The sequence below is a fragment of the Danio rerio genome, chromosome 7 (assembly GCF_052040795.2).
Source record: "Danio rerio strain M-AB ecotype USA chromosome 7, GRCz13ab, whole genome shotgun sequence".
In the NCBI taxonomy this organism is placed as follows: Eukaryota; Metazoa; Chordata; class Actinopteri; order Cypriniformes; family Danionidae; genus Danio; species Danio rerio.
In genome coordinates this window covers 73,371,719-73,387,895 of record NC_141027.1, presented here as the reverse complement: position 1 = coordinate 73,387,895, position 16,177 = coordinate 73,371,719, and the positions used below count along the sequence as shown (strand labels likewise).

The 16,177-nt window shown below is 35.5% G+C and overlaps 1 protein-coding gene across 3 annotated transcripts in view; it reads right to left on the bottom strand.

The window, feature by feature from the left end:
- Positions 1-16,177, bottom strand: part of sbf2 (SET binding factor 2) — a 288,968-nt gene that overhangs the window by 56,101 nt on the left and 216,690 nt on the right. For all 3 annotated transcript variants that reach the window (XM_087262128.1, XM_087262129.1, XM_087262130.1), the window contains exons 22-26: positions 14,850-15,045; positions 13,016-13,143; positions 4,518-4,693; positions 2,118-2,245; positions 1,528-1,729 (exon numbers count right to left, since the gene is read on the bottom strand). In XM_087262128.1, coding sequence (XP_087118254.1) covers positions 1,528-1,729; positions 2,118-2,245; positions 4,518-4,693; positions 13,016-13,143; positions 14,850-15,045 — 830 coding nt within the window. The remainder of the gene's footprint in view (positions 1-1,527; positions 1,730-2,117; positions 2,246-4,517; positions 4,694-13,015; positions 13,144-14,849; positions 15,046-16,177) is intronic.

Sequence of the window (16,177 nt, the reverse complement as noted above, 5' to 3'; positions counted from 1 at the left end):
CTTTTATGAAAATGACAGTAATAATATGGAGCAATGAAATATTGGTGCTGACTTTCATCAGATAATATATCTGATGCAACAAACAAACAAACAAACAAACAAACAAACAAACAAACAAACAAACAAACAAATAAATAAATAAATAAATAAATAAATAAAATAATGATAAGCTATTTTGGATAATAGAGGCATGGATATTAAAGATATATCATTAGGGATTTATGGTCAGCCAAAGTTCTAAAGAAGCTTTTTAAAGGTAAACCCCTATTTAAAGTATTTATTTTACAGCACAAACTTAGGAAGTTTTTTTAGCTGAGTTTTGCAGCCCGTTTAAACTTTAAAGTTCATATGTCATTACCAGGGCCAGATGGTATCTGCGGACGTTTTTTGCTATTTCTGCTGAGAATTTTGGTAAAAATCTGCGGATTTCTGCGGAATTATTTTGGGAGTATCAAGCGGAGCATCATAACTAAAACCTTAATATATGAAATAAAAAGTAATAAATTACTGAATAAAAACTGAATAAATTCAGATATACACATTTACTCAAGTAAATAAACAGAATTAATGATGGGCTAAAAAATCTGCAGAAATCGGCGGAATTCTGCGGAATTCTGCGCGCGCAGATTCCGTGTGTGCCTAGTCATTACTTCATTTTGTATACTTGTATGACTATATATATTTAAATAAAATAGAAAAATATATAATAATAATCAAAAGTAAATCAAAAAGTGGAAATTACTAAAAGTGGATTTTACTAATTAATATTATCTAATAATAATAACAATAATTATAATAACATATATATATATATATACTTTTGTGTGGTAAAAAAATAAAAGGGGGGTCCTTGGATTTGCTATACTGTAGCTCCAGGGCCCAATGTGTTCTTAATCCGGCCCTGGGAGCAGGTGGTCTGACAATAGCCTGTTCCCAGCATTCTTTGGCTGGAGCGTATTTGTGTTTTACTCACCTGTATCTGCTCTGAGACCTGTATTACACACATGCTGTTTCAAGTCAACAGTTTGATACCAAAATCTTCAGCAAAGTGCGGATATCTTGCATTAATGTCTAAATTAGTTTGGCCATTTCATTCTGCTGTACGCCTATAGCTAGTAAAGCCATCAGTTTGTGTCTATATTTTTTTGCCATTTCACTTCAATTGACATTCGAGTGACATTTTATTCTACACTGTTGATTGCAAAGTATGAAAAATCTTCTTTTTAAACAGAAATCAGGGAAAATATAAACGAGGGGGTGCTAAAAATTCTGACTTCAACTGTATATATTTGACGAAAGTGATCCTGACTGAAACTTCTATTATAAACAGTACTGATAAAAATCTAAAACCATTTTCATTATTGTGTGGTTAGCTCAAACACATGTGCCAAATCCAGACCACTTAGTGTCAGCTGAGTGAAGAGCACTTATTCTGCGGTTTGCATATTTGCTGTTTATATCGAAAATACACTGCAGGGATGCTCACTAAGCTTTTTCACCAAGTCTCAGTGTTGTGCTTTTTCTTGCCTGCGACACAGTGAATACAGTCTGTTGACTGCTGTAACGCGAAACTGCTCTCCACTCTTCAACCGTGTGGAATTAGCACTGATGGTACCCAGACCCAACCTCTGATAGTCCCGAAAACAGGCTCGCTCTACCAACTGCTCCATAGTGGACTTCTCTGAGGCCTTTAGTGTGTTGCTGGAGGGAGGCTCTCCGTCATCTGAGACTGAAACATTAAGAATAAACATTAAAACAAAACAAAAAAACTGTCATAACGTGTATTTATGATGTGTATATATATATATATATATATATATATATATATATATATATATATATATATATATGTATGTATGCATGCATGTGTGTGTGTATATATATATATATATATATATATATATATATATATATATATATATATATATATATATATATATATATATATATATATATATATATATATATATATGAGCAATATCACACAAGTAGCAGTGCGATATGGCTGTGTATCGGCACTAGTGCCCCCACCAGTGCCGTTATACAGCCATATCGCACTGCTACGAGTTTATACAACAGCTTGACGGCATTATTGTGTATATAAAAACATTACTCACTGGAGATGTCATCATCCTCATGCCACGTCATGCGACTGCCCTTCTCGTTTTTCTTCAGGGTGGACTGGCGACCCATTGTGATCTTACCGGCCTTTATAGCCCCTTTCACAATCGTCTTTGATAGCGTGCTACAAAAAAAAACTCATTGTAAGAAACACTACAATCACAATTAATGCTCTTGCACACGTTTATGACTCTTGGCTAATGGAATAAGCACTGAGATCTTGCTCTAATAATGACATTAATATGACTATGTGTGTAATTTTTCCACCCAATATTTAAGTTCTGACAGAATGGATTATTTTATACTGATCTATTATGATTTCATGCAAATAAATGCATTAAACAACAATTTTTAAATTTATTTTTATTATAGAAATTAAGACACAATACATAAAATGTGTGAAAGTGTGGAATTTATTATATTACATTTTTCTTCAGAGTGGACTGGCGACCCACTGTGATCTCACTGGCCTTTTTAGCCCCATTCACAATGGTTTTGATACTACAAAAACACCTTTATGACTTTTGACTAATCTTGTAAAATGGAATAAGCACTGGGATAATTTCAAGCTATAATAATGACAAAAAATGCTTATATGTATACTTTTTTCCCTAATATTTATGTTCTGACAACATGGAATAATTTATATTGAACAATTGTGATTTCATGCAAATAAAAGGTCTAAACGATAGTAGATTTTATTGTATTATATATATATATAGTTATAGTTATTAGCCCCTTTTGATTTGTTTTCTTTTTTTTAATTTCATAAATGATGTTTAACAGAGCAAGGAAATTTTCACAGTATGTCTGATGATATTTTTTCTTCTGGAGAAAGTCTTATTTGTTTTATTTTGGCTTGAATAAAATCAGTTTTTAATTTTTTAAAAACATTTTAAGGTATATTTCTATTCAATAATCTACTAAACAAACCGTTAAACAATAACTTGCCTATTTACCCTAACCTGCCTAGTTATCCTAATTAACCTAGTTAAGCCTTTAAATGTCACTTTAATCTGTATAGAAGTGTCTTGAAAAATATCTAGTCAAATACTATTCACTGTCATCATGGCAAAAATAAAACAATCCAGTTATTAGAAATGTGTTATTAAAACTATTATGTTTAGAAATGTGCTTTAGAAATCTTTTCTCTGTTAAACAGAAATTGGGGAAAAAATAAATAAGGGGGCAAGGGCAGGTGATAAAACATTATCAGACATACTGTGAAAATTCCCTTGCTCTGTTAAACATCATTTAGGAAATATTTAAAAAAAGAAAATGAAAAAAAAAAAATCAAAGGGGGGCTAATAATTCTGACTTTAATTGTATAAATACATACATATAAATATATGCTATTATTTTTGCCATTATTAATTCATTATATATATATATATACATATATATATATATATATATATATATATATATATATATATATATATATATATATATATATATATATATATATATATATATATATATATATATATATATATATATATATATATATATATATATATATATATATATATATATATATATATATATAAAAAATTTTTTCTACTTAATATTGGCAAATCCAGAGAACAAATCATACCTGAATTTCTTTCTAGAGCTATATGTACGATGTGTGAAAGCGTGGAATATACTATACAATCAAAATGTTGAGCTTGTTTGTGGTTCATATAAATGGTTAATTACTGAAACATTGACTGTGAATAATTTATTCTATATAGATTAACACTGTAAAAATACTTTTTTTCTTGTTTCTAGGTTAAAATACAGTATAACAATTCTCAAATCAAGAAGCATTTTATAGACAAGTAAAAACATTGTTTTGTTTTCAGAAATAAAAAGTCCAAACTAAGTGAGGTTTTCCTTAAAACAAGCAAAGCAATCTGCCAATGGGGTTTGTAAAATAATTTTGTTTTCAGTTTGAAATCAGTTTATTTTACTTACTCCATTAACAGATTATTAAACTTGTTTTAGGAAAAAAAACACTTAACTTATAATTGTTTTTTTTTGTCTAGAAAATGTTCCTTGATGTAAGACGTTTTAGATATTTGGACCAAAAACTCAAGTGAATGGGAAGAAGATCTTCAGTAAATAAGATTTATGTGACAGACTAAGAACTACTGTAAGCCTTATAAACACTGAATATAGGTCAGAACTATTTGGCTTTATTTCATCACTTAAACGCTGTTTCATTTCACTTTCATTTTAGCAAATAACAAGGGTTTGGAATGATAGTTTCATTCAGAATTTGCAGATAACTCATTTTCTGAAAGCTGTTTTAATGAGTATGATATTAAAGGTTACGCTGGAGTAACATACCTTAACAGTAAAAGTTAAACTTACATGACATGCACTCTATAAAGCACACATATTGCACTGACCGGAAGCCTGTGTTCCTCTCTTTCTGTTTGGGTAATATGAGCTGTGGTGCCGTCTGTCCTGCTGCAAAAGCAAACGTGCTGAAGATCGATGATGGGTAGCGGATCCGCTGTACGTGTTTTCTGAAGATCTCCACCATCTCTGAACTCACCTCCTCATCAAACGCCACTTTAATTAGCTGGAAAAAAAGCCAGACACATTGTCAGAATTTGTTCTAATTGCTGCCAAGCTACCATGTTAGCCAGATTTTACAGAGAAGTATACAGTGGTGGAAATAAGTATTGCACACGTTTTTTTCTTGTAAAAAATATTTCTAGCGGTAAAATAGAAGTGAACCAGGTTTTGGTAAAAACCCAAACAACACAAACATAAAAATTAAACATAAAAGAAAATCTGCAAAATGAGTTCTGTGTAACAACAATGGAATGACACAAGCGAAAGTACTGAACTACTGAAATGTATTTAAGACTTTGTATAAAAGGTTTTTTTGGTGAAGGCAGCTTAAAGACACCTCTCATATGGAGAATGATGTGACATGCATCGTTCAGGTGTGAGTTTTTCACAGACTTCAACAGAGTGTAAAAATCTTGATGGTTCTGTGGGTCTCATCTATCAAATCTGAGCTTTAATTTGGATTCTTTATTAGATTTAAATCAGGTGATTGGCTGGACCAATCGAGCAGCTTTTTTTTTTCTTTCTCTGAAACCATCTATGGGTGCTTTCACACCTGTGAATCGATTCAGTTGTTCCGAAACAGAGATTACAATTGTTACATTGTTGCTCTTGGAGCGGTTCGCTTTCACACTGCAAAGTTTCTAATCGGACCAAAAGAGCTAAAACAAGTCACGTGCGAGTAAACTCTCCTTACATTGGTCAGAGTGTCAGGGTTTATTTTGCAGCGTCCCGCTCAGCTCTCAGGAGAGGTGGTGGTTTGGTAGTGATTGACAGGGAGCGCGCGCGTGACATGTCTGAGGAGAGACACGGTGGGGAGAGGGTGAGAAGACTGCGCGACGATGCCTATTTGAGGACCGGGAGGGAGACGTGAGATTACCGGGAGATCATAACTCGTTTGCGGGCATCCGGAGACTCGCGAAACTTCCCGCCCTACTCATAATTCTCTCTTCATATAGCCGTAAGCCTATTACATATCCATAAAACACTGTGATATAACCGCGCTCAGATCGGAACGCTTTCTCACTGCAATCGAACCACTCCAGGGTTCATTTCAATCAAGCCGAGACCACCTCATTCAATCGATCTCGGAGCGATTACTTTGGCGCAGAACAGAGCGCAATTACCCTGTTCACATATGTCAAACGAACCGCGCTAACTGGGTAAACGAGATACGTTCCGAAACAAAAGTGTAGGTGTGAAAGCACCCTAAGAGTTTCCTTGGCTGTGTTCTGGCTCATTGTCTTGCTGAAATGTCAACGTTTCATCTTCATCATCCTGCTAATGTAGATGTTGGACTGAATATTAATTTACAATGACGAAGGGTAGAGGGTTCCTGAAGAACTACTGAGAGATTTTAGCTGCTGTCTGGGCGTTCCATGCCTTTCAACACCTTCCTTTCTTCATGTGTTCAATACTTTTTCTTTTTGTCATTTCATTTTATTCCACATAAATTGATTTGTAAACTAATAAGTTTTGTTTTCTTGGCATATATATATATATATATTTTTTCGGTATTACATTCCATGGTGTTTTAAATGTATTGTTGTGTTTGGTTTCTCTTCTCCCCCTCTCTCTTTCTGTTACCTGTTTCTAAGCTAGGTGAGTCCTAGTGCCCCAGTATAGTGAAGGGGACACTATACTGTCTTTGGGATGAGACGTTAAACCAAGGTCCTGACTCTCTTTGGTCAATAAAAGCCCCAAGGCACTTCTCGTAAAGAGTAAGGGTGTAGCCTTGGGGTCCTGGCCAAATTCCCACCATCTGCCCTTACCCATCAAGGCCTCCCAATCATCCCCATCCACCGAATTGGCTGTATCACTGTCTATCTACTACACCTATAGCTGGTGTGTGGTGAGTTGTCCTGTGGCTGCCATCACAAGTGGATGCTGCACACTGGTGGTGGTTTGGAGAGTACCCTGCCTCATGGTGTATGGCCATGCACAATAAATGCGCTATATACATAAACAGTATATTTAGAAGTGTGAAAAGCTCTTGAGAATCCTGGAAACGTGAAAAAAGGTCACAGATTTGGACAGAACTGCTCTGTGAATCAGAAAATCTACAAATAATCATTCGCAATTTTAGGGGGCAAGAGCAACGGCTTGCAGAAGCTCTCTTAGCTGGACGGCCGCATGGAACAAGACCTTTTCCCACTATTCTGTGGAGAAGTTTCCAAAATGAGGTTTGGCTGCATGAGCGCTCGTCTCTGCCTCTATCTCTGCTCCTCAGGGGTCTGACCTGGTCTTTCGCATGGACTGCAGGTCTTTAATGAGGGCCTGAAAATGTACCCCAGACACCAGCTGCTGGCAGTCACACGTGGGCAGCTCAGCACAAATGACCCACGTTTCCATACGGGGCCTGATTTTATAGCTCAAGTTAGTAAAACGATAGGAATGAGCCATAAAATCTTTATGGCCCTATAGTCCACGCATGGTGAAGAACACAACATGTGCTTGTCCTGCTCTGTCCTCATCCATGAAGAAACCTTGTGATAATGAGTCGAACAGAGGGAGCCGCCTGATGTGTGCATTTTCACATCCAGCAAAATTCACTATATAAGTTACTTATATTTTACTTCATTTCATAATGTGCTCTAAATATAAAGTGACCGCATAGAATGACTTTCTCAGCAGATAGAGAAGAGTTGTATACTTAAACCGAAGTGTAAAAAAATAGAGAAAGCTGACCAATCAAATATCAATACTTTATCATGTTTGCAGAAAATGACTTTGACAGTAAAAAAATATTTTGCTTCTCACAATTTTAATGTCTATTTCCTAAAAACAAACAACTACACTACACATAGGACCTTTTTTTAAACCATACGGTCATGTTCAGGGTTGCCATGTTCACTTGCAATCATCCACTTGTAACCCCGCCGGCCCTACACCACCCAACCTGCTCCGAGCTGGGATGGAACTGGTGACTCTTCGCATGGGAGTAGTTTGTTCTGACAAGGAGGCTAAAGACCATAGTCTCTACTATCTGTCATTAAATCACATTTTAGAGGTCTTAAAATATTATTTTGATTTAAAGTAATTGTGTAAATCATGTTTAAAATATAATTTATTCTTGTGCTTAAAGCTTCATTACGCTACTTCAGTATCTCAGTCATTCAGAAATTATTCTTGAATGCTGGTTTAATGCAGTAGAAAGTTATAACAGTTTTGCAAACACGTTTTATGCCATTTCAAATATATTTTTTGCATGCTGTATAAGTGCATGTACAATGTTTGCCTATAGTGTTTACATGGTCATAATACAGCGAGTAATACAACAAGCATTTAGTTTGGGGTAGCTTTTGCAGCTGGACATAGCTTTACATTAGCCAGTGGGGGAGTGTCTTTTGTCTCTCCAGGTGTAAGTTATTCATTACCATTGACACTCCCACACATACAGCTGAGATGACCAAAAACAAATTTTTACAAAATGTAAATCATTGTAATGTTTTCTTTGAATGAGAGAACAGAAAAAAATATTCTAGTCTACAAGATTGTTTACTCAAAAGTCTTATCCAGGCTCATTCATTGCGATTTTGGACCTTAATTCAGCTACATTTCTTTCTACAAAACCTACTAACCATGCATAATTTGTTTTTCTAAAAAAACGCAAGGATCATCAATATTTCTCACATATTACTGTAGCACAGTTTGTGCTGAATAAAAAAAAAATACATGTTGGCCAATACCATGTAATAAGTAACTGAAATAAGCACAAATGTCAGGGCATGTCAAAACATCTCAGGGGCCCCAAAATCACCTCAGACCCCAACCCAAGTGCTATTTTGAGATTTCCGCCTAAATTTTGCCTACCCAAATTTAAAAGCTTCCCAAATCCACATGCAGAGGTATAAATGCAAATTTTGTATCATTTTAAAGAAAACCCTTTGAATTTTCATAAAACACTATTGAAAGTGTTTAAAATAAGTGTATATGTTGTCTGAGTTATAATAAACACCTTAAAAAAGAGGCGCTTTTTGTATTTTTATTTTTTTTTACTTAAATTTGAAAGTGTACCTTCTAGGTTTTGTGTGGTCTAGCGTGCTGTAATTAATTTTGGTGGTTCCTGCACATGTCTGTTATCATAGGAAAAAAGAAAATTGGCTCTACCATAATCTATGCAAAAGTTATTGTATTCCAACTGATGAAAGGTTCTATACAAGCTACAGGGACCGATCATTGTTTTCATATTTCACTATTCTTTTGTTTGTTCAAACATAATTCACTGTGTTTGGACCACGTCAGACATATAAAAGGATTACTTATGCACATCACCTCAAAAACAGAGGAGAAATGGCATAACATAAGGTAAGAGATGACAGCTGTTTGTGCTATCTGGGGCTGCTTATTGATCATAAATGTATTGTTTTCACTTCTGCATCATGCAAACACAGCGATTCATTCGACAACTGTTTGATATGTGAATATAATTCAGTAAAAAGAATGCTAGAACCGTATGAGCACCGGCAAGAGCTTTCATTTGAGCTATAACTTGTACTTGTGTCATATATGAACCATATGAAAAATATGAAAATGAACCAATGTTCAATACCCAGCTTGGGTATCCCAAATACTGTGTATTTAAGTGTAAAAAAATATATGACAAGAAACTTTACTCCTTAAGATTCAAATGATGATGGCTAGTAGATTGATCATTGTAGTTGAATAATGATCGTTCAAGTAATAAGAATTTAGTCTGCCTCGACCCAACTTCCACTCTAAATGGTGTGTTGATGCTAATTTCCCAAAAGTGCTGAAATACGAAAGAGAAGACAAGTCAACAATTTGTTGCCTCTGCATTGTTTGAGATGACCACATCTTGAGCAAATGGTACCAATTGTAGAATGGGGATGGGTGTGGACACAAAGAACCATGTCGAACCATGTCGAAACTGCATTAACATAGAGAGAACAGGAACATAAAGGAGCAACTTTATTAACATCTAAAGTCAGTAAATTTAAACTGTATAAAAGGTTTAAGGGCTCTATTTTGACGGTCCATACGCAGAGCGCAAAACGCAGGGCACAAACGCTTTCAGGGCGTGTCAGGACACGTTTTTGCTAAATAAGGACGTGAAATCTGCCTTGCACCGCGGCGCATGTTCTAAAAGGGTTGAGTTTATTTTCTTAATGAGTGTGTTTTGAGAATAAACCAATTAGAGTCTCATCTCCCATTCCCTTTAAGAGCCAGCTGCGTTGCGCCAAGAGCGCATTCGCTATTTACAGGACGCAAAGTAAGTCTAAGTGGAAAAAAATGAGCATTTCACAAGCAAACAGTTAACAGTTAACAGTTTTTTAACAGAAAACTGTTAAACAGAGCATCTACTGCGTGAGAATGAGAGATAATGGAACTACTTTCACATTCGCTCTTGGATTGGGAAACCTTTACGCACAGACATCAATTAGTCTATAAATAATTAATTTTGTTTGTTAAGCGCAAATATTCGTTTCAAAACTATTTCTAAATTCAGTTCTAATTTCCAGCAAACGAATAAATGAACAATAATAACAAAATGTGCTCAAAAACCTGAGTTATTTCCTAAAACACATGCTGTGCCCCATATGGTCCAAAACCTGCAGGTGGGCAAACTAAGCTTGTTTTTAATAAAACAAATATAAATATGGATATAATAAATAATACTGCTAATAATAATAACATTATAGAAAAGCAAATTTTATGAATGAACTGAAAAAGCCTCCCGAGATGAAGACATAAAAGCAGTGATTTTTCATATTTATATAGGCTAGAAAATAATGTTTTTTGTAATATTGTAATCCTTTATATTTATATCCTATATCTATTCTTATTATATCCTATATATATTCTTAATATTAATTTTTTTTCATATGTAAAGATATTTGCCCATTGCTCTCTTGTGCGTATTAAGCAGTGAGTAAGCGAGGCGCAACTCTGGGTTAGTTTAATCTAAGGTCTAATGAAAAATCTATTATAGGGATGTAACGGTATCAGAATTTCACGGTACGGTAATACCTCGGTATGAATGTCACGGTACGGTATTTATTGAATCATTTACAGGAAAAAACAAAACTTATGAAAATACTCCAAAAAAGTGCCAAAAGTGTCAATGACATACAAATTAGCCATCTATCTGTAAGCTTTGAAACAGGAACTTCAATTTTAATAACAAAAAATTATTAAACCATGTAAAAACAATAAAGTTTCAATTTAGTATTGTTGAAAACTCATCACATTCAACATTTAATCACACTCAGCCCATCTACCCAGATGAGAGCTCTGCTAGTCGGACTTCTCATCAAGCATCTCCCGCTGGATCTAATCTCACTATATTTATTAAACGGGATATTTCATTTATCTTGTTGTCTTTATCTAACGACATATTCCCTGACTTTGGTCATAGGAATCTATTACTTGTTCTCAGGTAACGTGTTTTGGCTGAGCGCAAAGATAAGTTAATGATTAATGTAAGCACGTAGCCTATTCTGTACATTGACTGATCGCTTGCCTTTATTTCCTATAATGTATAAACTTATTGTATGTTATACTTTTAAAATGGCCATTATCGATTATTAAAACTGATAACGTTACTCAGCAAAAGAGAGGCTGTGTTTCGTATTTTCACTGAAATTGAAAGGAGGCAGTTGTTATCGGCTCCGTTTTGTTATAAATATCCACACAGTGAAGATGACGCTCATCTTATGCAGCACGACGCCTCAACATGTCTGCTGTCTAAGTTGCTAATATTAAAATGAAAATAGGCAGTTCCTTAAATCATGTTTACATTTTATTGTTGATAAAGTGAAACAACGAAGCCAGGGTGATGTGAATGAAGTTATAAAGTACACTGTTCCCTTTGAAGATTTACCCGTGTCCTCGGTATAGTCTGCTTTTCCATATCAAACTGAGAAGAAGAGACTGCAGCATTGATCAAACTTGCGAAGTCTGAACTTACAAGGAGAGGATGCAGGACTGAACTGTGCGTGTTAGGCTACTTAATATTCAGGAAAAGCCCCAATCAGAGAGGCGAACGTCTGCAGCCCCGCCTCCGTTTTCAGATGTCTCCGTTTTCCATTATCCACACTGAGACATTATCCACACATTTCGAAACGCTCCGTTTTCGGCGCTCGAGAACTCCGGCGTAGTGTGGACGGTTGGCGTAACCGTAGCAAAAACGGGGTGTAAACGGGGCCTTAGAGTTTTCCAGCTCTTTTCATCCCCGCTTCTAGCAGCACACTCCATTTCCGCATTACTGGATCTGTAGCGACAACAGACCGCAAGGGATGATGGTCAAGCATGGGCTGATGGGTATTGTAGTTTTCGCTACCTCCCGTTCGCTTCATTCGCCTAAGCAAATTTTCTCAGAAGACCTATAGTTTTACCGAGTCATGCGACTTCGGTAATATCGAAAAAAAACTAATATTGCGGTATGACGGTATTTACAATACCGTTACATCCCTAATATATTATAGTTTCTCAAAATAGCAACGCGCCAGCAGTCCGCCTCAGAACACCTTCCTTTTTAGACCAGAACGCCTATGGGCGCAAAAATGAGCGCTAATGCATTTGCTATTTAAACAGCGTAGCGCAACGCCTCAAAACGACTCTTGCGCCTAGCTGAAACTAGCAAAAGACTACTGCGCCGCGTCTTGCACCACACTGCGTCTGACTGTGTATGATAGGGCCCTAAGAAGGTTCAGGGTTTATTCTGACTCTGCTGAAGTCAGGGTACTGCTGTGAACTTTGTGATTGCTATGTTGAATAAACATCTTCAATGATATCTTCTACGTCCTCATAATTTTTTCATCTTTCACCGTGTGCAAAAAAAAAGAAAACTGTATGAATGACTTTGTTTGTCTGTCTTCTCTTCTGTGACAGGGTCACGTCAGGGTGTGCGTTTACAACAGACAATGCTACGTACAGTCATTAGTGTCAGCAGCACAACACATATTGCCTGTAATGGATGCACATCCTGTCCTGACTAGAAAGAGTCGAGTTTTTTTTGGTGGACAAAGGTGTTCTTGGTGTCGCCTGAAGTCACATGATGACATGTTTTGACAATGTCTTTGGTTCCTTTTCTGGACTTTAAATGTCTTGGGACCGTTGAGGTCTACGGAAGATGAGGCAGCTCTCAGATTTCATTTAATAAAACCTTAAATTTTCTTCTCATGACGATTGAGGAGATTGATATGACATGAGGGGGAGTAACTGATAACAGAATTTTCAGCTTTGGATCAACTAACTCTTCATTTGGGTGACACATTTGACCACACTCTTGAACATAATAGAATGTGTTATTGACAAAGTTTGCATTTGAGGCCTTTCAATAGATGCCCACTGAGTGCATCAGTACCTGAAAGGAGGCAGATCTCAGCTGAAGCCCCTCCTGCATGTTCTGCTGGAGCTGGTTCTGAATGGTGATCTTCTTCTCCTTGGTTAGCGTGGACACTGGGAAACTTCTGATCACGGCCTGCTCGCCAACTGCGCAGACGCACAAACATAAACACACGATCACAGCAAGAACTCCAAACAGAGTTAATCTCTCTAAATATAGAGCAGTAAACTCTACAACCTCAAATTTCCTTCAGCGCCTACTCACACTTTTTTTGTTTCAAACCCATATGAGGTCAATTAAAACCATTCAAATACGTTTAGAACCAACTCGCTATGCAGATAAGCTTTAGGAGCTAGATTTACTTTTTTTCCTCAGACAGAACTATTTTATGTCGACAAATCTACAAGTAAAACATTATGGAAGCCTGAGCTGTGGACTCTGAGAAAGGACTGGTTCACCCAAAAACTTAGTATCCATCATCATTTACTCTAATATTGATCCCAACCACTTAGCATTCGGTGAATCACAAATTAAAATACTGTTAAGAAATAGGAGAGGTTCCTGGTCCTCATTTGAAGTACATTGGTCTGCTGCACCATTTTAATGTAAAGTCCTCTAAGCTACAACTTGCGCATGACTAAATGTGTTTGCATTGCATAATTAAAATGAGTTCAGTCTAATTATTTACAGATGGATCTGCCCAGGAGAAACAATTAATTTGCTTTTCATTGTTCTACCAGACAGATTAACAGTATGCTAATATACACAGTCATGCCTGAAATTAATCATACCACTGGCAAACTCTGACGTTCTGAAGTTAATTTAATTGTGAAATAACTTTTATTCAAACAGCAAGTTTTTTTTTTTTTCAACCAGAAATGACACAGGCTTGTCCCAAAAGATAATAAGACAATGTACAAAACGCATGATTGTAGAAATAAAAATATTTTCAGCTTTTATTTATATTTTAACAAAAACTTTAAGTCAGAATTTGCCAGGAGTATGAATAATATATAATATATATATATATATATTAGAATATATAGAATATATTAAAATATATAAATATATATTAGTTTCCCTTTGAATTTTTAAAAAATATTTTGAATATTTAAATTATGTTTAACAGACCAAGGAGATTTTCACAGTATGTCTGATAATATTTTTTCTTCTGGAGAAAGTCCTATTTGTTTTATTTCGGTTAGAATAAAAGCAGTTTTAAATTTTTTAAGGTCAAAATTATATATCAGCTATAATATAATTATATATTATCTAGAAAAATATTTAGTAAAATATTATTTACTGTCATCATGGCAAAGATAAAATAAATCAGTTATTAGAAATAAGCTATTAAAACTATTATGTTTAGAAATGTATCGAAAAAATCTTCATTCCGTTAAACAGAAATTGGGGAAAAATATACAGGAGGGCTAATAATTCAGGGGGGCTAATAATTCTGACTTTAACTGTATATATGTATATATATGCACACAAATATGTACACATGCACTATATGTTTTGTATAATTCAATTTGTATATTTCAAATAAAGTTACTGCATTTCACATATTTTTTATACATATAAAGTATAATAATAATAATACCTATATTGTAGTCATGATTAAACAGTGTCATATTTAAATGTGTTCAATTTCTAAAACAGATTTAATTAAAAATGTCTTTTAACCAGTTGGACTCCACCATGGAGAGACAATTATTATAAAATGTAATCATTTCTGAGTGACAATTTTAATCCTAATTACATACAGAAAATGAAAAACAAACAAACAAAAGAAGATATCATGCTATGGTAATATGTTATAAATAGGAGAGTCAAAGTAAAAAGTCTTTACCTAGCGGGTCATGAGGAGTGCCTTTAAAAACGATGCGGTATGTGGTGAGGAACAGAGCTCCCTCTGCTGGCAGAATGTGTGGTCCTCCTAGAAGTCCTCCGGTGGCCTCCTCTCGACCGTCAGGGTCCAAAACCACCCGCAGACCCTCAGACACAAGCTCCTCCCCTGGCAGCAGAGCAGGACGCAGGATCTTGGGCTGGAAAAAAAATGTATGATCATATGTATGGTATATGACATATATGTTTACCAATAAACATCTTAACTGCACTAGCAAGTTAATCTTAAGTTATTTTGTGTGATAGCCAAATATATTCTCAACAAACTTAACACAGAAAAGATTTTAAACTTATTTCGTCTCCATCAATCTCATTCCTTATTATGCATCTACATTGACATCTAGCCATAGACATCCCAGCAGGCACAGGATGTCAACATGACGTCAGATTGATGTTGTACCCCAACATCTTGTGGACATTTGCATTTTGGGTGGAAATGAAAAGCGTGTTGACATCAGAACCCAGCGTCAGACCGACGTCAGTGTCTAACGTTGGAAAAACGTTGGATTTGGTCATTTTTCGACAAAACCACCAAATATCAACATCAAATGATGTTACAGCTTGACGTTGTGTGGACCTTACCACTATGACGCCTTTCAGACGTTCAATTTTGGTTGCCATACCTTTCGAATAAATGTCAGTATTTGAGGTCAATATGTAGTTGGTTTAAGATGTTGGCTCGACGTTGGATTTTGATCACTTTCAAACACAACCTAAAATCAACCAAATATCAACGTCATTTGACATCGTTATTAAACTTCAAAATAACGTTGTCCTTAGACGCTGGATAGTGTTGTAAACTTCTAAGAGCCAAAAAAACCAGGGATAATCTTTCAGTTGTCTTCAAAGCAGAATCCTTTTTAATAAGAAGAACTCAGCGTGGCTGTGGCGTCATCGAAAGCAAACTCTAAACTCCACAGCAAACATTATACATTTTATACAATTTACAGCATGTAGGTGGGGTCAGTCATGGTGGGGACAGTCAAACAAAGCATGCAAATAAAGTCTGGGTGCCATGCCTTCTCCAGGTCTGATCTCATCAATATATAAGTACATCATTACAACAATGTGCAAATGTTCTGGAGACAGGGAAGACAATAGATACAGCCATGCTGTGAAACCGATAATTGCATCACTTTGGCTTAGCCTGTATTCAGCAAGGCAAAGGTTAAATGTCCCTCCTAGCTGGCATGTCAATGAAATGATAAAATTAAAAACCAAAGAATATAACTTTTCAGTTATAAGTTGATTATTGTTCATTTGGAATTAGAT